The following is a 24,220-nucleotide window of genomic DNA, read 5'->3' as shown; positions in this document are numbered from 1 at the left end:
ATATGAATTTAATGCGACTTTATGATCTCACTAAGTAAGGTGTTGTTTGGCTCCAGGACTTTTTTCAAAAGTCCCTATCACATTAAAAAAAATCTTACTATTTTATAGTATTAAATAAAATCGGTTTATAAATGTTTTTTGACAGCTGAGTGCTTTTTCGCGAGACGAATCTAATGAGCCTAATTAATTCATAATCTACTACAGTGATACTACAGTAACCATTCGCTAATCATAGATTAAGATACCTCATTAGATTCGTCTCGCAGTTTAGCCCCAGGGTTCTGCAGTTAGTTTTATAATTAATATTTATTTAATATTTCTAAATACTAAAAAGTTTCAGAGACTTAAAAAAATCTCTGGAACCAAACAACCCCTAAGTTTGATGGTACAGTCCGGTGCACTATTGCCTTCCCGGCTTCCCGTACATGAATTTAATGTGACTTTATGACCTCAATAAGTAGGTTTGGTGGGTAGGTACCTCAGACGAATGTGCTTAAGAATTCGAGCTCCTTCCTTAACTCGCTGCGTCAACGACACCATCGATCCGATCCCTTCACTGGAAGGCCCAAAGCCTCTGCAGCCTCCGTCCTCTCTTCTTCTTCCAGGTTAGTGAGCTTGTTCTATATGCATGCAGATCACCAGTTCTTGATCTCCACTGCTGTTTGTTAATTCACTCATAGATTGGTACGGTGCTTTGCGTTCTATATATATGCATCACCAGATATCTACCACCGTGGTTTATAATTATCCCAAATTAACAGGAATCGCCAATGACGGTCAAAAACTACCCATAAAACTAGTAAAATCATCAAAGAAATGATTCTTAGCGGCTGACCGTCAAGCAAAATATGCTAAGAATAAAAAGCTAAGGAGATTCCATTAACTTGGCAGTCGGCTGTCAAGGATTATTTCTCTGGCGGTAAAAAAATCTATAGCAGTGGTAAAATCACCAAAGCGTCAAGAAAATATCCCAAATGCCAAGCAAATTAGTTTCCTTGGCTACCACTAGCTGTCAAGCAAACTAATTTTCTTGGCTGCCCTCACCCGCCAAATAAATTAGTCAATATATGTTTCATTGATTGCCGTTGTGATTCCTTGACCGCCAACTACCTAGGAAACATATATGAGCAACAAATTTTTTTAATACAATTCAAATCCAATCATATCCACCGTAAAGCAACAATCAATTCTAAAGCTGTTCATGTCAACTAGTATTAATCAAGCTAATGGAACAAAATAATTTTAGAGATCTTGCAGTTATTTCATTTCTACCACTAGGGGATATGTATCCCCAATAATCTTTTCATCTTCGGCTACTTGGCCATGAAGCTTGCTAAGCAAAGCATCCTTTGTCTTAGCTTCGCCTTCAAGCTGCTTGATGCGTTGCTCCAAAGCATTGATCTTATTAGTGTCATTCTCGACAGTAGCTCGAAGGTTATCTAACACCCTTTCGTTCTGATCAATGACTTCTTTCATCTTGTGAGTAGTGACCTCATAACTCTTAACTTTCTCGGTCAACTTGTCATTCTGTTCCTGCACTAAAACCCTGAGACGTTCTAGGGTCTCATTCTTTTGCTTCAACCTTTTGTTCTCTTCAAGAGTAATTAAAGGCTGGCCAGCTGCAGAGATACATTTTCATCATGGCGAGCGCTACAGACAGCAGCTCGACTAGCCAATGAAACCTGGAAGTAATAAACTAGTCAATCTTATCTCAAAAACAAGTCAATCAAAGTCATTATCTTTTTTTATATGATTGATTTAAGACTTGGTTGATGCGCGTCCAAATCATAGATTTTTGGCCTCCCAAACTTGGAGACACAAATGTTGCCATCCACTATGGTGTGGGCGGAAACCATGGCTGGACGATCTTTTCTTTCCTCCAAAAGAGCACCAGTGATCAGGGTTCCCCTACCGGTGGGAACCGGTCAAACCGGTCCGGTTCTGGTTTGGGCCGGTACCAAACCGGCCCAAATTCAAAATTCAAATTTGAATTTAAAAAAATGAAAAAAATTCTAAAAAATTCCTAAAAATACTTCAAGGTGCGACGAATCTAATGGTGTCAAATTTTCTCAAAAATTCATTCGTTTAACATATTTTTCAGGCATTTAAAGTTAAAACAAAAAAGGAAAAGAAAAAATGAGACGGCCCATTAAGGCCCACTTAATAAACCGGTCTAACCGGCCGGTAAACCGGTCTAACCGGCCGGTATACTGGTCCAAACCGGTTACACATGCGATTTTAAATTTGGATTTGAATTCAAACCGGTCAAACCGGCCGGTAAACCGGTCTAACCGACCGGTATACCGGTACGAACCGGTTGAACTGAGTTTTTTGAATTCAAATTTGAATTTGACCGGTTTCTACCTGTAACCGGTCAAACCGGTCCGGTTTACCGGAACCGGAGTGCTTCGGTTTGGAGTTACCGGTTGGGAAAAAAACCCTGCCAGTGATGACCACGGATTTCGTCCGGCGCACAGTTTCAGTAAGGCTCTATTTCCCAAAAATTTTCGCGGGATACAGTAACTTCGAGCGTTTGATCACTAATTAGGAGTATTAAATGTGGATAATTGACAAAATCCATTCCATAACCCCCGGGTGAAATCACGGGACGAATCTTTTAAATCTAATTGGACCATGATTAGACAATATCGTGCTAGAGTAAACAACCTCTAATGATGAATTAATTAGGCTTAATAGATTCGTCTCGCGATTTTCCGTTCATCCGTATAATTAGTTTTATAATTCGTCTATGCCTAATACTCCTAATAGGTCTTGTAAATATTGCCCAAATTTTTTTGCCAAAAATTAACTAAACAAGGCCTAAGTTGTAACAAGCAGTTGCCGAAACATGGAGCGCAAAGGTGTATTTGGTGTGTGGTCAAGTAATGTGGATCCATTCATGCTCCCGGACGGAAGTGAAAAAAAAAGAGTAAGGTCTTGTTTAGTCCCGTGTAAAATTTTTGAAATGGAATCTTTTTACATTTAAAATATTAAATATAGACTAATTAAAAAATTAATTGCAGATTTTGTCCCTAAATCGCGAGACGAATCTATAAAGTCTAATTAGTCTACCATTAGCTTATATTTATTGTAGCAACACTGTAGTAATTTATTATCTAATCACGATCTAATTAGTCTGCCATTAGCTTATGTTCGCTATTGATGTGTAAAAATTTTGACGGGTGGAACTGAACAAGGCCTAAACAAACACGATGGGAAAACGCATCGTGTCACGAACATGGCACTGTGCGCACGGTTTGCACAGCGCGGCAACAGCAACTGGGAATGTGCATCATTGGTGAAGAGCACACAGCGGACCGACTGGACTGTAGCGCGGATGCACTGAATTCAAACCGATCAGAAAACAAATAAAAAGTTTTTCAAAAAGAAAACAAATAAAAAATAAAAATTTGGACGCGTCCGTCGGGTGCCGCCGGCCGGAGCCTGCCCACCGGATCGAACACGCAGGAGCTGAAGGCGGCAGCCTGACGACGCGGCGTGGCGCGCCCTGGAACGCGCGTCACGTCGCCGGAGCCCAGCGCGGCCGCACACACGGCGCCGGCACAGTGGACGCGGCACGGGCGCTGGTCGCGGAAGACCGGGCCCCCGCAAATCATACCTCGGAGAGCTCGATCGAGGGGAGAAGAAAGGAGCTGGCTCGGTCGCTGTAAAGGGCATGCCTGACCCTACCTCCGATCTCCGTACACCGGTCACCGGAGAGGGCATCTCCTTTTTCTTTCTCCTGACCCACACAGCAATTTCACGTGAAGCCACTCGGGCACTGACGACCCGTGTGAGAAATGGGTCTGGGACTCTGCAGGGATTTTTTCTTTTAATAGGAAATTATACCGTAATTACATAATAATGCTCCAATCTTGCGAAATACCAAAACTAGGTCCCAATCGTGTACTGGGTAGACCAAATCTAATGAGACCACGAAATATAGTATTTTCATCCAATTTTTAGAGAAAAGGTTCCCCCCGTTTTACTCAAGAGAATAAAATGTACACAAAGTGCAAGCATCTACGTATTCGAAGCGCACCCGTTACTTATCAACAAAAAGGAACAAGGCATCATCAGGAGTAACAACATTAGAACGACGAGCGTCAGACGTCAAAGAGACCGCTGGCACCTCCATCTGCAGCTCCTCAAATGTTGTCGAACGCAGGACATCCGCCTGATGCTAGACGAGGCGTGCAGGTTCTCTTGTCTTTCTGTCCATAGCCTCCACGACCTCCTCCAAGCGTGCATCTTCCGAGTCCTTGCACATCACTCTTCATCTTCTTAACATCCCGGCTGTTTTGATTAGAACCATCCTCACATCCACCCAAACGAGTCCCTGAAAATAAAGAGCATTCCTTATTTTCCAGAGGCTCCACAAAATAGCAGATGTGCACATATTAGTAATAGGATGTAATGCTTTTTGTGGCAAAGCCACAATTTTGCAATGGATTCAAAATCCGACAGCTGAATCTCTAAGATTTCAAAACAAGCGCTCTAGGTGTTCACGGCAACACAGCAATCAAAGAAGAGATGCTTGACAGATTCAGGCTCTGCACAAAAGAGACAAGATTTGTTCTCAACATTCCTCCTCTTACAGAGGTTATCCCTAGCGAGAAGTTTGTTGTTGCACAATAACCAAAGAAAAACCTGAATTCTAAGAGGAATAGTCAGCTTCCAAACCACAGGGGTGTGGATCGGTTGGACCCCTCGAAAGCTGATAACAACATAAAGGGATTGTACTGAGTAAACCCCATTAGAATTAAACGTCCACACAACCAAATCTGGTTCCTCTGAAAGATTAATAGCACCTGCAATACCTAGGATTTCCTCCCACATTCTCATCACATAAGCCGACACAGTTCTTCTAAAAGTGAATTTAAGGTTCACTCCATCCCAGCAATCTGCAATCGTGCTCTCTTTCTCATTAACTATGACATAAAGTGGCCAGTATTGGATGGCAAGACTAGACGAGCCAAACCATCTCTCCTCCCAAAAGCGGACATGTTGGCCATTCCCAATCTTCCAAGAATAACCCATCTGAGCTGCTCTAACAGCCCATAAAACACCTTTCCAGAAAGGAGAGGAGTTGATGTCAGGACAACAAAAAAGATTAGGATCCTTAACTCTATACTTGAACTCTACTATTTTTTTTTCCAAAGAGCGTTATCACTTAAGTGATACCTGGAAATCCAAGAGGCTAACAGGCACATGTTAAAGTTCTAGAGATCAGGGATGCCCATGCCACCAACCTCCATCATCTGGGAGACAAGCTGCCAGTTGGCTAGGTGGTATTTGCCTCCACCCTCATGGTTATTCCATAAGAAATGAGCCATTTGGGAATTAATTGCTTCAATAGCCCACTTAGGGAATTTGATCACAGAGAGTAGATAAGTGGGGATGCTAGCTAAGCAGGATTTCAAAAGGGTTAACCTCCCTCCATAAGAGAGGAGTTTTCCCCACCACCCAGCTACTCTCTTGATCACTTTGTCTACTACAGGTTGTATGTCTTCCCTTCTTAGCTTGGTAAAGTGAAGGGGTACACCCAGATAGGTAATAGGGAAGGTACCAACCTTGCAGCAGAAGAGATTGGCAAAGGCATTAATATCATCCTCATCTAAACCTACACCAATCATATCACTCTTCTCATAATTTATTTTCATCTCGGAGAGCTGTTCAAAACAGGCCAGGAGCCATTTAAAATTTCTTACTTTATCTAGGTTTTTTTCCAAGAACAACAAGGTGTCATCAGCATATTGCAAGCTGATTACTCCCCCAAGGCACACCTCAGGCATAAGTCATGAGATCAAGCCCTGTTCACCAGCTTTCATAAGCATTTTGGTGAAGACATCAACCACTAGATTCAAAAGGAGGGGGAGAGGGGGTCCCCTTGTCTCAAACCTTTTCCAGTTTTAAAATAAACGCTATCCTCATGATTGAGTTTAATGCAAAGAGAGCCACCCCTCACCACACTCCTAATCCAACCTACCCACTTTTCTCCAAAACCCTGAGATGTCAACATCTCATCCAAAAAGTCCCAGCTCACTCTATCGTAGGCCTTCTCATAATCAAGCTTGAGAATAATGCCACGATCCCGTTTTTTATGAACCTCATGTATAATTTCGTGAGCTGACACAACACTCTCAAGAATATACATGCCCTTAATAAAGGCAGATTGGTTTGAAGAAATCAGCTTATCACACAATCTAATTAACCTATTATTCATAGCTTTGGAAAAGATTTTGAAACTGCAATTAAGAAGGCTGATAGGTCTGAACTTCTTCAAGGTTTTTGCGTCTGATTCTTTAGGGATAAGAACTATCGAGGCATAATTAAGCCTAGAGAGATTTAACACCCCAGCTTCAAAGGCTGAAAACAGGCCTAGCAGATCCTTTTTGATAGTATCCCAAAAGTGCTGGTAAAAGAAAAAGAGGAGGCCATCAGGGCCAGGAGCCCCTTCTGCATAAGAGCCAAAGACAGCTAGTTTAATTTCAGCTTCAGAGAAAGGTGCAATTTCGTCCAATTTCATCGAACCATAGACGAACGTGCACTTATTTTCGTCCAATGGGTCGCCGTTGGATGAAATTTAGTCTGTCAGCTGCACCCACGTATGCGCTCCTCTGCCGCGCCTTCCGCGCGCTCACGCTTGTGTTCATCGCCCTCGGCGTCGTGGCGCTGGTGCTCTGGCTCGTCTACCAGCCTAGGAGCCTCAAGGTCTCCGTTGACTCCACGCAGCTCACCCGCTTCGATCTCACCGACAACGGCACCGGCCGGATGCGGTACGACCTCACTGTCGGCGTGAGCGTCCGCAACCCGAACTGGAAGCAGGCCGTGCTGTACCGGCGGCTGGAGGCCGTCGCGCTCTACGTTCGGCGAGCGGTTCGGGTACGCGGACCTCCCGTGGATGCGGCAGCCGCGCAGGAGCCCGGTGGAGATACGGCCGAGCTTCCACAGCCGGGGGGCCATCATCTCCGGCGCAGCGGCGGCGTTGTTCCATGATCGAGCAAGTTTACCACCGGTTCAATCGTGCTCGACTTCTGGGTCTTTAGGTGCATGTATAATGTATTGACCACAACTCAGGATGTAAATGGGTCGGAATTGGGTCAACCAGTGACCGACCCAACCTAACTATAAGTATTTATTTTGGGTTTTGGGTTAATCCGACCCATTACAACTTTTACACTAGTGACCCAGTGGGTCAACCCAAAATGAATGCAGGAAAGTATCGTGCACTGCAGGTCTGCAGCTACACTTCAGCATGCTAAGATACCAATCACAGTTTAGATCAAAACAAGCACGGAAAAAAATTCTGAGCAACGATCATGTTTCAGAAACACGCTACAGGGTGAAAGAACTGCACATGATCATGTTTCAGAAACAATCAACCGAGCCCATATCAGGCTGCCAACAAAACAGAATTTCCGTGTCTCCAGGTCTTGGGTACGGATTCAAACATATTCAGAAGAGTGAGCAAATACCAACACATTAAAAAAATCTAACTTCAATTAGATAGCAATAGAATGCAGCGCATAACACAATACGACCACAGTTAAAATTCTGAGCAACGACTTCGCTGCCTCAATCAAAAGTTGTATGGTCACATCTCACAAGGCAAAACAATTTTGTGGTCCACAAGGACCACAACTCAAGAATTCAGCGCGCCAGCCATCCAGCCTGCACTGACGACGGAAAAGGCCGTAGGAAAGTAGAAGCGGGTGAGCTGCGCGGAGTCGACGTAGGCCTTGTAGGTCTTGAGGCTCCTAGGCTGGTAGACGAGCCAGAGCACCAGCGCCACGACGCCGAGAGAGAGAAGCACGAGCGTGAGCGTGAGCGTGCGGAAGGCGCGGCAGAGGAGCGCTTACGTGGGTGCAGCTGCTGAGCAGACTAAATTTTGTCCAACGGGTAATTTCGTCTACCCATATATCTATTATATATATATTTAAATGTTAGAAGAAGTCACCACGTTCGCTGAGAGGGTCTAGAAATTACTACATTAATATAAAAAAGAGAAAAATTTGCACCATCGGATTTCACGAAGATCTAACGGTTTAAAATAGAGTAATGTGTACTGTTGGATTTTATGTTGATCTAATGGTCTATCTAAATCCAAAAAGAATCGTTATCCAATACAATTAATAATAAATTAAAAAGAAGTTTCCCTATTCTCCAGTATATACAATTAAACCAATCCAAGAGTCCAACACATGTAAAAAAGTGCCGAAACTTGATTTGCCATCCATAAGATCCGTAACTAGGAAATAAATAAAAGGAAGAATAAGCCCATCCAAAAACAAATCATGAAACGACACGTTGATATAAAACCAGAAGAAAATTTTGTGCTCACCCATCTTCACGCAAATGACCATCTAGCTAGATGCATTCTGAAGCTGCTGCTGCCCCTAACATATCATCGACATGAAAGAGTGCAAGCAGTAAACCGGTGGTAGAGCCGCAGAATACAGTCAGCTTCCATGGCGGGACTGTTAAAAGAAACCACCACATTCACTGAGAGCGTCTAGAAACTATCATGTTAATCTAAAAGAAGAAAATGATTTATACGATTGGATTTCTTTTGAAGATCTTAAGGTCTAAACTAGCCAAAAAACATCTGCAATGGTCGAGACCGTTAGACCGACGCCTCGGCCACCGCTGCGAAAATGCAACTAACTGCTAGCTTGCTTGGGCGATGACTGACGACATCTTCGTCGGAGGACCATAGAGGTGAGGACAAGAACATTGGCCACATCCTTCTTGCGCTCGGTGGTGAAAAGCTACGTGTTAGGCAGTGCATAATGCGAGACAGATCAGTTCTTGGTCCAGTCTGAAAGAAGCTGTAACTGCTTTGTTAGGCGAGGAGCTGACCACAGCATAGAAGAAGCCAGTAAGGTTGAGGTCGAATCCGTCGGCATCTTTAACCCAAGGAACTAACAGGCCATTCCATGAAGATGAATAATCGCATGGAATAGATCTAGAGGCATCAACACAACTTGCTTCTTGCAGTTTGGGCAGGCTTAACAAAAGAAGGGAGGAGGGTGCTGCGCTAGAGAAGGGAAGAATTAGCAGGCCTGGTAACATGAGAAGGAAGGACACAAGAGTTGCTTGACAATACAAAACGGGCAAGGTGCGGCTGAGAATCACAATGAAGCTATGCAGCTGTGGATCGGTATGAAAAATGTAGGAGCTCATCGAGGATAGCATCTGTTCTTCAAAGTCATGGCTAATATGTTTGCGATGAGCTATTGATATGCATTTAAAAAACTTCATCAAGAAAATTAAAAATTAGACAACACTTAATTGCTGCAAAGCATAATTTGGTGATAAGGGAAGCATAACCGGTAGACATTAGATGTGTCTGGCCGCAACCTCATCAGGCAGTGATAAGAAAAGTATGAAGATGTGAATCGACTGCTCTATGCATTTTTTTAAAAACAACATTATAATACATATTATAGAAGTAACACTATCATAGGGCCTTTCAAAGAGGAGCCAATTACAAACCGAGTCCAAATGGCCAGACACACGGGAACATCTCCACGCATCGCATAAGCAAGAATCTAGAGAAATCTACGGGCAAAGTGCAAAACACCATTGTCACCTCCGTAAAGCTCACCGGCACCAGTGTCCAAAGGGATCCAGTAATAATGTTTCGAGCTATGGTTGAGAAGCCTCGCCAGGAGGCGTTGGTGAGGACCAATATCAGTGACCCATGGACGTAGATGAAAGCGGCGCCAATGAGTAAAAAAGTTAAGCCCTCAAATTTGGGAGAAGGCATGCAACACAACAAACGACATAGACCCATAGGGACCCAGAGAGAAAGAAGCTCACAGCTACTTCTGGCGTGGGAAGAGGGAGGAAATCAGAGCCACAACAAAAATCAGCAGGTAAGGACGCACAGATTCACTCCTATGAAGAACATAACCAAATCCACAGCACAAGCAAGCAGATCTACCATGATTCTAACCAAAACAAAAGATAAAATAAGAAGATCCAGGTACAAACCTAGAAGCCAGAGAAAGGAGGGTAAAAATAGAAAGGAGGAGGAAGAGGAAGAGCTGAGCCATGAGGCGGTGGAAATGGACGAAGGGGGATGAGATTTGGTCAAGCGGAGCAAAAGGAAGAAGAAGAGGGAGGGAAGGAACCTTTATTTAAGCTCTCCTGTAGACACCACAACAAGCCACAACAGCAGGGGAGCGGTGTCACAGCCACCGAGCGTCCATAGTGGCACAACAAACCACAGATAATATACAATGATATACACTAGCAGAAGGAGGCCGGAATCGATGGGATTTCGGTGAGGTATTGTAGAAGGGGATTGGCGAGGATAAGGATTGGGGAAGCTTTGCACACGAGGGTTGCAAGCTTGCACTATGCTATTTAGGCGAACATTGGGTAACGCATTGCCTAAAAATTTTGAGATCTTACAATATCTATGTTTTTTTACACAAATGCTTATGAACACTTCGATCAATATGAACCAATCAAATCTATGAGAAAATATTTAGGATGATTAGATCTTACAATAAATCTATTGATTGTGCGAATTTGGACCATAAAATATTTGACAAATATAGAGCATGCGGACGAGACCTTCCTTGAGTACAACAAATAAATATAAATAAGTTTTAAATATTAAAAGGGTTTAGGAATTACTACTTTAGTTGGAAAAAAATAAAAGAACATATAGCACTAAATTTTATGATTAATGGTCTTGATTAACATGTGATGTTAAGCTTTGATTTCCCTTGATGTTATAACTTCAATGGTCTCGAAACAACGAACAAAATCATTTGAATAAATTCATTTTTAAATTAAAAATACAAACACCAAATGGCATAGTATAAAAAGGCTAGATACCCGTGCTATTTGCGCGGGCCATCTCGCTAGTTTTACGAAAATAAGTGTTTTTCACGTATTTTCATCTACTGGTTCGATGAAATTAGATTTCGTCCAACGATTGGACGAAAATACTATATTTCGTGGTCTCATTAGACGAAAATAGCGGACAAAATTTAGATTTCACCTACACAGTAGATGATTAGGAATTTTAGGGCTTAGCAGAAGCCACAGCGACCGGCACGCGGCGGATGCGTCACCGCACCACGCCGCGGCGCCTCTCGGCACCTCCCGTGTCGTCTCCGGGTGGCCGCACTGCAAATTTGCAGCGGCTTCCGTGCGCGCCCAAGTCGGAGCAGGAGGAGCCTCTCGGTGCCCATGCCGTGCCGGATCCATCTGTTCTCGGCACTTCTCGGCTTCTCGCCGGTCGCCGCTTTTCTTTTCTTTTGTTTGGGCTAGAATCCGATTCCGCCGGCCTATCGCCACGGTCTCCGCTTCCCTCACCTTTGTCGAAGAAACCCGCCGCTTTGGCACGCGGCGTAACCAACACGACGGTCTGCCTGCGCGTCACGGATTCTTCTCCCACCACTTGTACAGAAAAACAACAAAGCGATAGAGGGAAGCCGTTGCGTTGCAAAGCGGAGGGTCCGCACGAACGAGCCCTCCCTTTAGCAAAGCGGAGGGGGCGCAGCGAAGCAGAGCCGCCGCTGGCCGGCGACCGAACGGGATACATCTAGATGTCACCCTCAAGAGAGGAGTCGTCCGTGCTAACATCAGATCATCCCCTCTCGCTCGTAATCTGACTTCGATTCCTTCAGCAATCGCGGACGGCATCCGAAACTAGCCGCCACCACAAAGCAGGTCTCGCTCGAAGCTTCTCCAGGTAATCACCATTTTGTGCTTAATAATCAATGAAGTAGTTTGCGTGCTACTATTTCTGTTGGTGAACTTCATGAATCTGGCCGCCGGAGATCCACAGAACTAATAATCCGCTGTCGGAGTTGTCCAGATGGGGTAGATATCCGGGCAAATTATCTGGAGGGCGGCAGAACCGGCCACCTAAGAAGAGTAAAAGGTCTGTTCTCCAGCATCCTTGCATCAGAATCATTTTCTTGCTTAGCTGCATCTGATGAGCTTCCTGTGCAGTTTTGTTTCAGTTGCTCCAGACACTTCCGCTTCCCTTTCCTGCTCCCAGTTTCAAGACGTAAATTTGGCGAGGCTGCTAGGGGAACGTTAGAGCCTCTCCTCTCTTCTTCATCCGCATCTGACTTCCCCTTCGGTTCTTCCAAAGAATACATCAGAGTAAGAAGAGCTCATCAGTTGGGAATTGTGATACTACTTCAAGTCTACCCGTAGCCTAATTACAAATTAACATCTTGTGCAAATCTTTTTCTTTTCCTTTTTCAGTTTGTTCCAGTCGCTTGCCTCGTTTCTAACAGAAACTACACCAATCTATCGAGGCTAGACTCAAGAGCGCCAGTGAGTGATCATGGAGCAGGCTATGGTGAGCGTAGCCACGGGGGCCCTGAAACTCGTCCTGGGGAAGCTAGCAACTCTGCTCATTGAGGAGTTCAAGCTGGTCGTGGGGGTGCGTGGCAAAATCAGGTTCCTTCAGGCCGAGCTAGAGGCAATGCACGCCTTCCTCTTGAAGATGTCTTGGGTGGAGGAACCTGACGAGCAAGCCAAGAGCTGGATGAAGCAGGTGCGGGAGCTGTCCTATGACATCCATGACAGCATCGATGACTTCATGCTTCGCGTGGGTGATGGCGAATCTACCAAGCCCAAAGGTGTCAAGGGCTTCATAAAGAGGTCCATGAACCTACTGACAGAGACCAAGACTCGCCGTCGGATAGGCAAAGAGGTCAAGAGTCTCGAGACCCTAGTCAAGGAGGTGGCGGACCGGCGTGCAAGGTACAGAATTGACGACAGCATCTGCAAAGCCACCAATGCAACAGTTGATCCTCGAGTCAGCTGTCAGTACAAGGATCCATCTGAGCTCGAAGGCATTGAAGGACCAACCGAGAAGATCATCAAGATGTTGAATGGGGGAGAGGAAGATGCACCAGTGCCGCAACTGAAGTTGGTCTCGATCGTTGGATTTGGAGGATTGGGCAAGACAACTCTTGCCCGTCGTGTTTACGACACATTTGGAAAACACTTCGACTATCGGGCTTTTGTATCAGTCTCTCGGCATCCTAACATGGTGATGATTCTCAAGGATATTCTCAGCCAAGTGGGTTATGATGGACACTTATCAGAGATTGAAGAATCTCTAATTGGCACCATTTCCATGTACCTGGAAAATAAAAGGTATGTCATTTTAACAGCAAAACAGCTCATCCATCGTGCTGATATTATTGGGTTTAAGTTCAGCATACAAATATTGAGTATGACTTATATGGATAGTTGATATCCAATATTATCCAATGAAACCTTATGGTCTGCGGTCTGATGCATAAGCTTCCTACTTCCTAGTAACTAAAATGGACTTAAATCTAGGCTCTAAACTCACATTTTAATTACCTACATCTACCATTTGTAATAAATCCATCTCAAAAAACCTCTATATATGTTTCTAAATTATCCTCCTCTGTCATTGCTAATATAGAAAAATAACTAACGGTGAATCGGCGTCCTCCAGGCGCCAACGGGAGTGCTTGGCCTTCCAAACCCCTCCAGTGCCTTTAGCGATCAGACTAGCGGTGGCTAGGGTTTTAGAATGACGTGAATGGGTTAATTAAGGTGCTAACCACGACCTTATATTTATAGGCACTGTGGAGCTGGGGGGGCAGCCTCTGGAAACGGGCCTAATGGGCCTACTGATCACAGCCCATTAGGGTTTTATCATTAGGTTCCCTTAATTGCATTTAGATGGTTTAAACGCTTCCTTAATAGTGAAGATCACAATATCTTAACTGAAATATTTCCAACACTCTCCTCTCCACATCCGGCTTCCCCTTCAGTTTTTCTGAAGAATACATCAGTGTAAGAAGAGCTCATCAGTTGGGAATTGTATGCTACTTCGACTCAAGTTTAGCCGCAGTCTAATTAAATTAACATCTTGTGTAAATCTTTTCCTTTTCCTTTTTCAGTTTGTTCCAGTCACTGCCTTGTTTCTAACAGAAACTACACCAATCTATATCGAGGCTAGACTTTAGAGCACAAGTGAGTGATCATGGAGCACGTTATCGTGAGCGGAGCCACGGGGGCCCTGAACCTCGTCCTGGGGAAGCTAGCAACTCTGCTCACTGAGGAGTTCAAGCTGGTCGTGGGGGTGCGTGGCAAAATCAGGTTCCTTCAGGCCGAGCTAGAGGCAATGCACGCCTTCCTCTTGAAGATGTCTCGGGTGGAGGAACCTGACGAGCAAGCCAAGAGCTGGATGAAGCAGGTGCGGGAGCTGTCCTATGACATCCATGATCAAAGAGGTCAAGAGTCTCGAGACCCTAGTCAAGGAGGTGGCGGATCGGCGTGCAGGGTACAGAATTGACGACAGCATCTGCAAAGCCACCAATGTAACTGTTGATCCTCGAGTCAGCTGTCAGTACAAGGATCCATCTGAGCTCGAAGGCATTGAAGGACCAACCGAGAAGATCATCAAGATGTTGAATGGGGGAGAGGAAGATGCACCAGTGCCGCAACTGAAGTTGGTCTCGATCGTTGGATTTGGAGGATTGGGCAAGACAACTCTTGCCCGTCGTGTTTACGACACATTTGGAAAACACTTCGACTATCGGGCTTTTGTATCAGTCTCTCGGCATCCTAACATGGTGATGATTCTCAAGGATATTCTCATCCAAGTGCGTTATCCTAAAACCATACCAGAGATTGAAGAATCTCTAATTGGCACCATTTCCATGTACCTGGAAAATAAAAGGTATGTCATTTTAACAGCAAAACAGCTCACCCATCGTGCTGATATTATTGGGTTTAAGTTCAGCATACAAATATTGAGTATGACTTATATGGATAGTTGATATCCAATATTATCCAATGAAACCTTATGGTCTGCAGTCTGATGCATAAGCTTCCTACTTCCTAGTAACTAAAATGGACTTAAATCTAGGCTCTAAACTCACATTTTAATTACCTACATCTACCATTTGTAAAAAAAAAAATTGTCTCAAAATACCTCTATATATACTTCTAAATTAACCTCCTCTGTCATTGCTAATATAGAAAAATAACTAACCGTATATATGCATGATATATGTCATCACGTAGACCATGTATATATGTATGCTGCAAGAAATTGTGATAACTATTTTCACACAAACACATGGCTCAAGCTAATATTTCATCTAAACACATCAAACAAGCTCCATTGACAATGATAATTATCCTTTCATGTATATATTTCTCTCCCTGCCTAATGCTTGGACATCCCTTCTCTCTAAAGCTTCTTTCAAAAACCCTGTTGTTAGTGCCTCCCACCTGGCCATGCATGGTGTATTCGACATTGACGAATGGCAAGAAGAGTGCACACGGGATCGTGCGTTTGGGATAGAGCTCATCATTGCCGCTCAACCCTGACTCCTTTACAGAGTTTGTCGTGAAAAGCGATCTAGGGCGAAGAGGATTTTTGCAAAGGAAAATATTCAGTTTACATCCTTAATCTATCACAAAAGTCTGACTTTCAATCTTCAACTATAAAACCGGATAATGAGTGCCATCCAACTGTTGAGCCGGACAAATTTGGCCCTTTGAGTGGTTTCAAAGGTGGTTTTTCATTTTGTTAAAATTAAACATATTCAAGTTTAAACTTAAAAACTTATTGAATTCATTTTAAATAAAAAAATACAAAACAGGTGCTAGTATTTTCTAAAAATGTAACCTATTTATTGGTACTCTACATGGCAGTTATTCGGATTCAATTTTTTTTATATTTTTAGTATTGGTACGGAGCAGCATGCTGTGGTTGAGGCCGATGAGTGTAGACCATGCCGAATTGACCAAGTGGATCAGCAGGGTCAGCGTCCTACCGTGGTGGTGCAGACGAACTGCCCAGTCGGGAAGACGATGAAGAGTCTGGTAGGGGTATCGAACCGCTCCCACGAGTATCGAGGCACTCGAAGAAGAGGCCGGTGGGGGCACAGAACCGCGCCCACCAGCACCAGCGGCGCCAGAGGTCGAAGAAGAAGGCGGCTTCTCAACATCCGAAGATGGAGCGACCGACGCCTGAACCACTGCATTGTTAGTCGAGCAAGGCACAAATATATCCAAATCGTCGTCTTGTAGAAAGTCAAAAGAAGAAGACGAGACAAGATCATCGTGGGCAAAGGGAAACGAAAACTCATCAAACACAACATGGCAAGAGATGATAACGCGATGAGCCGAGAGGTCAAGACAATGATAGTCTTTGTGTGCCGAAGGGTAGCCCAAAAACACACATGCAGCAAATCGGGGGACTAACTCATGAGGGGAGGTCGCTTGGGGGTTAGGATAACAAAGGCATCCAAAAACCCTCAAGTGATCATAGGTGGGAGGGCTGCCATGAAGGCGCACATATTGAATCTCACCAGAGATGGAGGTGGAGGGGCGTCTGTTCAGAAGATAGGTGGCTACAGATAATGCCTCAGCCCAATAGGGGGGCGGCATGGAGGCATGCATCAGCAGGGTACGCACAGAATTATTAAGAGTACAAAGAACACACTCAGCTTTGCCGTTTTGAGGAGACGTATAAGGGCAAAATTGACGGAATAAAATACCACGAGATACTAGGAAGGTAGTGGTAGGAGTATTAATAAATTCTTTACCGTTATCAGTCTGTAAAAACTTTACCAGAAGGCTTAACTGAGTCTGCGCATAAAATAAATTGAACAATATGCTCATAAACATCAGACTTATGATGAAGAGGAAAGGTCCAACAATAATGAGTAAAATCATCCAGTATGACTAAATAATACAATGTGTTTTCCGGAAGCACTAGGAACAGGAGATGTCCAAACATTACAATGCACTAACTCAAAAGGTGAAGATGTCCGAGAGGTAGAGGTACTAAAAGGGAGACACATGTGTTTGCCTAACTGACAGGCATGACACAAGGATCGGTCTGCTTTAGTACAAGTGATGTGCTTATTCTGGCGAAGCGATGCAACGACGGTTAGAGCAGGATGACCAAGACGCTGATGCCATAGGGAAGTAGAGGCAGCAAGGACGGCATGGGTAGTGGCTGGCACTGCAGTAGTGATGGTGTACAAGTCGCCATCACTATTGTAGTGAAGAATCATGCGTCGCGTCCTGAGGTCTTTCACAGAAAAACCAAAGGCATCAAATTCTATGGAACAACTATTGTCGCGAGTGAATTGTCAAACAGAAAGAAGATTGCAAACTAGGGATGGAACCACAAGAACATTGTTCAAAAAAAATTGTGATGTGGTGGTGGGAGGGACAGACTGACCACCAGACATGATAGGAATACGAGTGCCATTGCCTACAACAATATAAGAATGTGGTGAATGGGTACGGGAGAGCAGTATACCTTCGAAAGAATGCATTTGGGTGGTGGCGCTGGTGTCCAAGACCCACGGAGACAAGCCTTGGATGGACATCTGCTAAAGAGCGGCGATGAGGCCTGCCTGATCCCAAGAGGGCGGCGGCGGATGTGAGAACTGGGACGGGGAAAAGATGGTGTGCGCCTGCGGGGTAGGACCAAGCAGGCCTTGTTCGCCCTAGCTACCCGAACCAGAGGGCCCAGCGCGCGAGCCAGCACCCAGGTTGCCGACCTGCCATCCTCCCTGAGCGGCCCATGGGTTGAAGCAGATCCACGAGCCTGCTGGGGAAGGAGGGCGCACCTACTATTGGGAGCCGCCGCCGCCGTTGCCACCGCCATTGCGCCTGTTCTTCTTAGGGCACCGAAGCGGCTACTGCTGTGCTACTGGGCGCCGGATGTCATCGAGGAGGATAGGCAGGAGGAGCCGCAGCCAGCGGAAGGTAAGGAGGCGACGAGGGTAGTGGCGGCGGTGACCTTGTCTTCATTCGCCAGGCGCATCTCTTTCAGCGAAAGCTGATCAAGAGCTGTGGTGAATGTCATGTCCTTTTGCCCGGCAATTAAGTCGGTAGTGGTGCTGAATCGAGGGTTGATGCCGCGCAGGAGCTTGAGGATGAGGGTAGCCTCTGAAACAGGCTGACCAACGTTGCGAAGCGCATCGGCGGCGATCTTCATCTTCTTGCCGTAATCTTCAACTGATAGATCGCCCTAAGTCATGGTGTGGAATTCATGACTCAGGTAGATGGAGCGGGGAGCCTTGTTCGCTTGAAAGTGATTTAATTTTCGATGGCGACCCAAAGCTGGCGCGCCGTCTGATCGGGCGCCATGGCGAAGTCGAGGACGGACTCCGAGATGGATCCGTACAGCCATGTGCGGACGCAGCAATTGTTCTGGGCCCACGTTGCATCAACAGGATCAGGAGGAGGGGTCCCGTCGATGTGCTTGAGCAGCCCAAACTTGCCGCACATGGCATGGACAAAGGAGCTCCACTTGGTATAGTTGGAAGAACGGAGCTCCAGGGTCGTGGGGACGTGAGACTTCACGTTGATGGTGGCGAAGGGGCTGATCACAATGTCAGCCATGGCAGGGGAAGCAGCAGTGGAGGAGGGGTTGGTGACTTCAGACATCAACATATTGGATCTGTTGAAGAGAGGCTGGTGCAGCCCAGGGAAGGGGGCACCGACGGTGGTGGAGAAGGGGCGGCACCAGGAGGTGGCCGCGCGTGGGGGAAGTCCCACGAGCGGGCTAGGGTTAGGGCAGCGGAAGGAGGGTTGGGGAGGCGCACGGCCGGCTAGGAGAGGGTCCGGACTCGTGATACCTCTTGTATATATAGGCCGTATAGGCCTGGAGTACAAGTAAAGTCAGTTACAAGACTTATACAAGTCAAATACAGCTATATACATCTAATAAACACAATACTCAAGCTAGTATCTTGTCTGAACAACGTCAAACACATATGAAGGTCTGGTGCAAAGGGGGAGACCATGAATTGGATGGAAAAAAATTGTGGGGTAATTAGTAAGAGATATCTACTACAACAGGACAAAGACAAGAAAGTATTCATATGAGTATTATGTTAGAATATGAATAAATTAGAAAAAAAGGAAACATAAGCAATTCCGATTCGCTATGGTTCCTAAATTATTCATGAATTTCTAACATTGATCTTGCTCTCAAATTTCTAGCCTTTGCAATAGCACAGATTGATGGACTAGCTTTTGTAATGGCACATGTGGTATATTTAGATACAATTTCAAGGGTTTATTTAGAGTATTCTCAATAAACAAATGTGGGTCATTTTTTAGAAAAAAACATACTCCCTTCGTCCCATGAAGAGTGCAATTCTAGTTTTTTTCCGGACAGATTAGTGGTGGCGTGAAAAGATTCTCATACCCTCATTAGTTTGCCATATGCGGTTAGTTTTTGCATGCAAATTAAATCTAACCACTTAATTAGCCAGGTAGTTGAGGTCTAATTTCTAGAATTGCACTCTTTGTGAGATTTTTTTTTTCAAACGCACAATTGCACTTTTCATACGACGGAGGGAGTATATATAGGTGAGTTGAGCAATACTAGTTTTCGAGGATTTCCACAAGGGGCCCTTCTCACCTCCTACGAGTCGTTTGGCGGAAAACTGTTTTTGAGTCGCGTCGGAAGTCATTCTTATCATTACGGTAGCCTAAGAGCATTCAAGAGCTCAGTTAGAGCCTCTCAATTGATAGAGGCACTTTTCATACGACGGAGGGAGTATATCTAATGGATAGATGATCAAAACTAATTAATCAATGGCTGGATATTTCTTTTTTTTTAAAAAAACTTTCTAGAATTTATCTTTATTTTCAGCATATATCACTAGGATAACATGGAGACCTGTTCCGAATTATTAATGGTAAGATTATTTTGAAACTTGGAGGGGGATGTAAAGTATATTTGAGAAAAAAAAAACGATCACTTGGACAATGCTACAAAAGTGATTGTGCATAATTTATTTGTTTGGTGGAGGGTGTTCCCTTTATTTGTTTGCTTTCTTACCATTTTATAATGTTAGTGTGCTAATATGTTTCATAATTGACATGCAGGTACTTCATCGTAGTAGATGATGTATGGGACGTTCAATCGTGGGACACCATTAATCGTGGTTTTTCGAAAAATAGTCACGGTAGCAAAATAATCACAACAACTCGTGTAAGTAAAGTGGCCGAATCATGTTGCATCCCATATGGTGGTTGTGTTCATAACTTAATGCCTCTTAGCACAGTGGACTCTGAAAGGTTGTTTCTTAGGAGAATATTTGGTAACGGACAGCAATGCCCACGGCATCTCAAAAGAGTTTCTGATAAGATACTGGAAAAATGTGGTGGTTTACCCTTGGCAATTCTTGCTATATCTGGTTTGTTAGCAACCAACCGACAGGAAGACCAATGGGAACAAGTGCAAAATTCTATTGGCCAGGGACTTGGAAGCAATCCTGCTGCTGAAGGAATGATGAGGATACTGTCATTTAGTTACTTTAATTTGAATCCTTGTCTAAGATCTTGCCTACTATATTTGAGTATATATCCAGAAGATGACATGATTTACAAGGAGGATTTGATTATGAGATGGATTGTGGAGGGATTCATTCCTGAAGAACATGGAGTACAAACCATATATGAAATAGGAGAGAGGTGTTACAATGAGCTCGTGAATCGGAGCCTAATCCAACCAGCTGAGGGTATTCACTTTGTTGATAGGAAGGACCGCTGTCGAGTCCATGACACAATTCTTGATTTTGTCATATCCAAGTCCAAGGAAGATAACTTTGTTACTTTGCTTGGTGTACCCGGTGTACATCCTGATCCACAAAACAAGGCCCGTCGATTGTCTCTACAGAGTGGCTGTGAAATTCCTACAGATCTGCTTTTATCTAATGCTCGGTCACTTGTTGCTTTTGGGGTTGCTGTCAAACTTCCATCTCTGAAGGAGTTTAAGAACTTGCGTGCATTGAGCTTTGAAGGCTGTCGGCAATTAGAAGATCACCTTGTTGTTGGTATAGGAAATTTGTGTCACCTGAAGCACCTGAGGTTTCACAAAACAGGAATTAGGAAATTCCCAGAAGAAATAGTAAAGCTACAGTTCTTAGAGACACTTGAAATATCTCTATTCTACTCAGGTCTTAATAAGATCCCGTCAACCTTTTGTCAGCTTCGACGATTGGTCCATCTAGCTGTTGATAGTGATTTTATATTGCCGGATGATATTGGAGGCATGCAAGCACTTCAAGTGTTGGAGGGCATTGATGTCTTCCGTCACTCAACTAAATTTTGTCAGCAACTTGGTCAACTAACAAACCTGAGGAAGCTGCAGCTAGAATTGTGGTCGTTCAGCGCTGGTGAAAACTTTCAAGAGCAGATAAAAGAACTGGTCTCTTCCATCCGCAAGTTAGGCAATGCAAAACTCTATTCTCTTCAGACCGATGGAGGTTACGATTATGAAGATGAGGAGCCGATGGAAGAGTTTGCATTCCACTTAGATGAATCATGGTTCTATGCTCTATGTGGCCTTCGGGAACTTGTCATGAAGGCTCCTATACCCTTGAGGGTTCCAAGATCGATGAACTCACTTTCCAACGTCCACAAATTATGGCTCCATTTGTTTGAAATCCAGCAGGCAGATATTGACATCCTGGGAAACTTACCCGCTCTCCAAGAACTCACCCTATTTGCAGAGGACTATGCGGCGGCTGGACCGAAAGGAAGACCTCTTAGGATCAGCCCAAATCATGGATTCTCTTTCTTGACTTATTTCCTGATTGCCACCGAATCCGGTGACCTCGGGTTGATATTTGAAGCCGGATCCATGCCAAAGCTACAGAAACTGGTACTCATCTTTAAGGAATACGATAGTTGGTCGCGGACTAAGGGTAATTTCGATTTTGGCATTGGGCACCTTGCCTGCCTCACAAGCGTAGGCATTGCAAGACCTGATGAGATCGAGCCAGAATCAAAGGCTCCCTTTGAGAGGGCAATCGAGGCACATCCCAACCATCCATCCCTGGAGGAGTTGGAATGGCAATAGCCAGGTTTCATCCTTTCAGGTACCTATAGTTTCTTCCATTTAGACAATTTTAGGTTGAAAAGAGTTCATTAGTTATCTCTATATTTTCTTCCTAACGTTTTTCTCTCCTCCCTGCAGGCCCGTGAAAGCTGCAGGTATCATTGTTTTCCCACGGAGGCAAAGCAGTTTTCTTCCTCCAGTTTAGAAATGGGCGTATCTAGCTACATATTAAGTCATACATAAGCTACAATATTTACCAGATTTACCATAGAGGCATAGATACTGTGGCTCCAGCAGAGACTTCCCTAGTGGGCAGATTGAAAATATTATGAGATCTAGCATGTAGCCTTCTAATATTTGATCATGTCTTTTCCTTAGAAAAAGTGTGAAAATGGATCATGGTAGCATAAACAACAAGATGGGTGAACAAGGTTACAGGGTGGCCCATTGCAACTCCACAAGAGCAATGACGAAAAGGATAATCTTGTCAGACCTGACATTTTCGAAAATATAGATATTGTTATCGTGAAATGTTACTATGGACATGTTTCATTTTATTTGTACTGTTGCTTCATGGTTTAGTTGTGTACGCATTTGATTACAGTTGCACTCTTGATTTGTACTAATAATTTTTTTGAATAACCTCGAGTTTGCTTTTAGTGCTCTGATCTGCTTCCTCGGCTCCGGCGAGGTAGGTCAACTTGTTATGTGTATGCATACCGGAAACTGGAAATCGTTGGCTTATATGTTTTTTTTGTTGCATTTTTTTCACTCTTCCACGTTTAATTGTTCACAAACCAAAAAAGCTAATGTAGAATTCTTCCTTTTGTTTTGTCAATTTGAGCATTACCTTTTGCATTTTGGTATACTGTTCTGGTTCTGGTTCAGTTTTTGGATTTTGGAATTGTGTTGGTGCCAACAATCAGAACTCCGGTGACCAACCAAGACTAGGGTTTGATGAGGAAGCTAGTTGGGATCCTGGTTTATGTAGGTAACTCCATCCATTACAAATTATATATTGTTTTGACTTTCTAAATATATAACTTTTTATATTTAGGTGCATAGCAAAATCTATATACGTAGAGAAAGTTAAAATGATCTATAATTTAGAACGGTTGGAGTAGTCCCAAAAAACTTGCAAAACTCGAGCAATCCAAAACGTAGTGTGTGCTGTCTTCTCCATGTGATCATGTGGTGATGTGGAAAACATCTTTGTACATGGAATTATCGTTGGGGTCTGTCAGTGTTTTACCGCCAAGCCCACCGAGAGATACTCCGAGGTAGTTGATTGTAGGTAGGGTGTCGCCGAGTTCAGGAACTCGAAGGTGCAGGGAACCAAGGATTTAGGCAGGTTCGGGCTGCAATGTGTGTAATATACTATATCCTGTGTGTTGGTTTATATTCCCTTAGGAGGTGTATGGATGTGTATTCTTTTGGAGGGGTCGCTACCCGCCCTTATATAGTCTGGGGGATAGGGTTACAGATTTCCTAGCCAGATATGAGCTAAGGAGTCTTACCCGAGTACGACCGAGTAGTTTCCTTCTGTTCTGACTAGTCCAGATGGATTCTGAGTACAATATCCTAAATATAAGATATGAGGCAGGCCAATCCCTATTCTAGAATATTCTACGCCATGTGAGCAGTCCTGTGGCCCCAGGTCTAACAAATCCCAGAGCTCTTCGCTATCGAGTACCTTAGGCTTCCGAGTACTTCTGAAGGCGTCTTCGAGTTGTTGCAGGAATCCAATCTTGAAGATGTCCTCCGAGTACTTTCTTGGCTGCATCGAAGCTGTGAGGTGCTCAAGTCCTGAGTAGTCTTCTAGTCTTCCTTTATAGGTTCGATGAAAATCGAACTCCATATGGAGTAGCTCCCGAACCATAGGTTGAATCGAAGAATCAGGCAGAGGGTCAACTTAGTCTTGAATCTTCCGAACTTGATCTTCCGAACATGATCTTCCAAAAATTTGAAAAATAAGTCCTAGATGACATGTGTCCCGCAGTCCCCGAGTCTTGAATCCAGATCCCAAAGTTCTGGAATTAAAAATCCAAATCGTGCCATGCAGAAAGAATTTGAATTGATGGTAAAAGTGAGCAGATTGGTTCAGAAATGTTTTCACCAAAAAAATGCCCAAAATTACCGCTCAAAATGAGAATAATTGGAAAAAACGCTTCAGCTTCTATCTTCTGACCGTTGGTCTTCTACTGTAGCAGCTAAAGGTTTATTTAACCACGGGGTGAATCTAGGGTTTTTACCCTTGCCACTGCCTTTGCTACCGCCTCTGCTTTTAGATCTGCTAAGAGCACCAGTGTCACCTCCCTATCCGATTGCAGATCCCTCCCAGAATCTGTGGTCGCGTCCCCAATT

At 44.2% G+C, this 24,220-nt stretch overlaps 1 protein-coding gene and 1 pseudogene across 8 annotated transcripts; both read left to right on the top strand.

Annotated features, from left to right (window-relative positions):
- Window positions 1-484: 484 nt before the first annotated feature.
- LOC120643631 (disease resistance protein RGA5-like) lies at window positions 485-22,515 on the top strand. Of its 8 annotated transcripts, XM_039920041.1 has the most exons (8): window positions 485-605; window positions 11,652-11,716; window positions 11,843-11,908; window positions 11,980-12,135; window positions 12,241-12,694; window positions 14,259-14,707; window positions 19,900-21,896; window positions 21,995-22,515. In XM_039920041.1, exons 5-7 carry the CDS (start codon window positions 12,323-12,325, stop codon window positions 21,875-21,877), a joined length of 2,799 nt encoding a protein of 932 aa, XP_039775975.1. In that variant the 5' UTR covers window positions 485-605; window positions 11,652-11,716; window positions 11,843-11,908; window positions 11,980-12,135; window positions 12,241-12,322; the 3' UTR covers window positions 21,878-21,896; window positions 21,995-22,515. The 8 variants fall into 8 exon arrangements, with proteins under 8 accessions (XP_039775975.1, XP_039775976.1, XP_039775973.1 ...); XM_039920042.1 differs by lacking the exon at window positions 14,259-14,707 and having other exon boundaries at window positions 11,991-12,135; window positions 12,241-13,143; XM_039920039.1 differs by lacking the exon at window positions 14,259-14,707 and having other exon boundaries at window positions 12,241-13,143.
- On the top strand, window positions 2,289-7,251 carry LOC120643632 (annotated as a pseudogene).
- Window positions 22,516-24,220: the final 1,705 nt, after the last annotated feature.

The sequence above is a fragment of the Panicum virgatum genome, chromosome 8K (assembly GCF_016808335.1).
Source record: "Panicum virgatum strain AP13 chromosome 8K, P.virgatum_v5, whole genome shotgun sequence".
NCBI classification, from domain to species: Eukaryota; Viridiplantae; Streptophyta; class Magnoliopsida; order Poales; family Poaceae; genus Panicum; species Panicum virgatum.
This window is presented reverse-complemented; position numbering and strand designations above follow the sequence as displayed.

What these genes read in the sequence shown, in the direction of transcription:
- LOC120643631 (XM_039920042.1), top strand. Translation starts at nt 12,323, where the DNA reads ATGGAGCAGGCTATGGTGAGCGTAGCCACGGGGGCCCTGAAACTCGTC. An exon ending in ATGTACCTGGAAAATAAAAG is followed by an intron (nt 13,144 to 19,899) that starts GTATGTCATTTT and finishes ATTGACATGCAG; the next exon opens with GTACTTCATCGTAGTAGATG.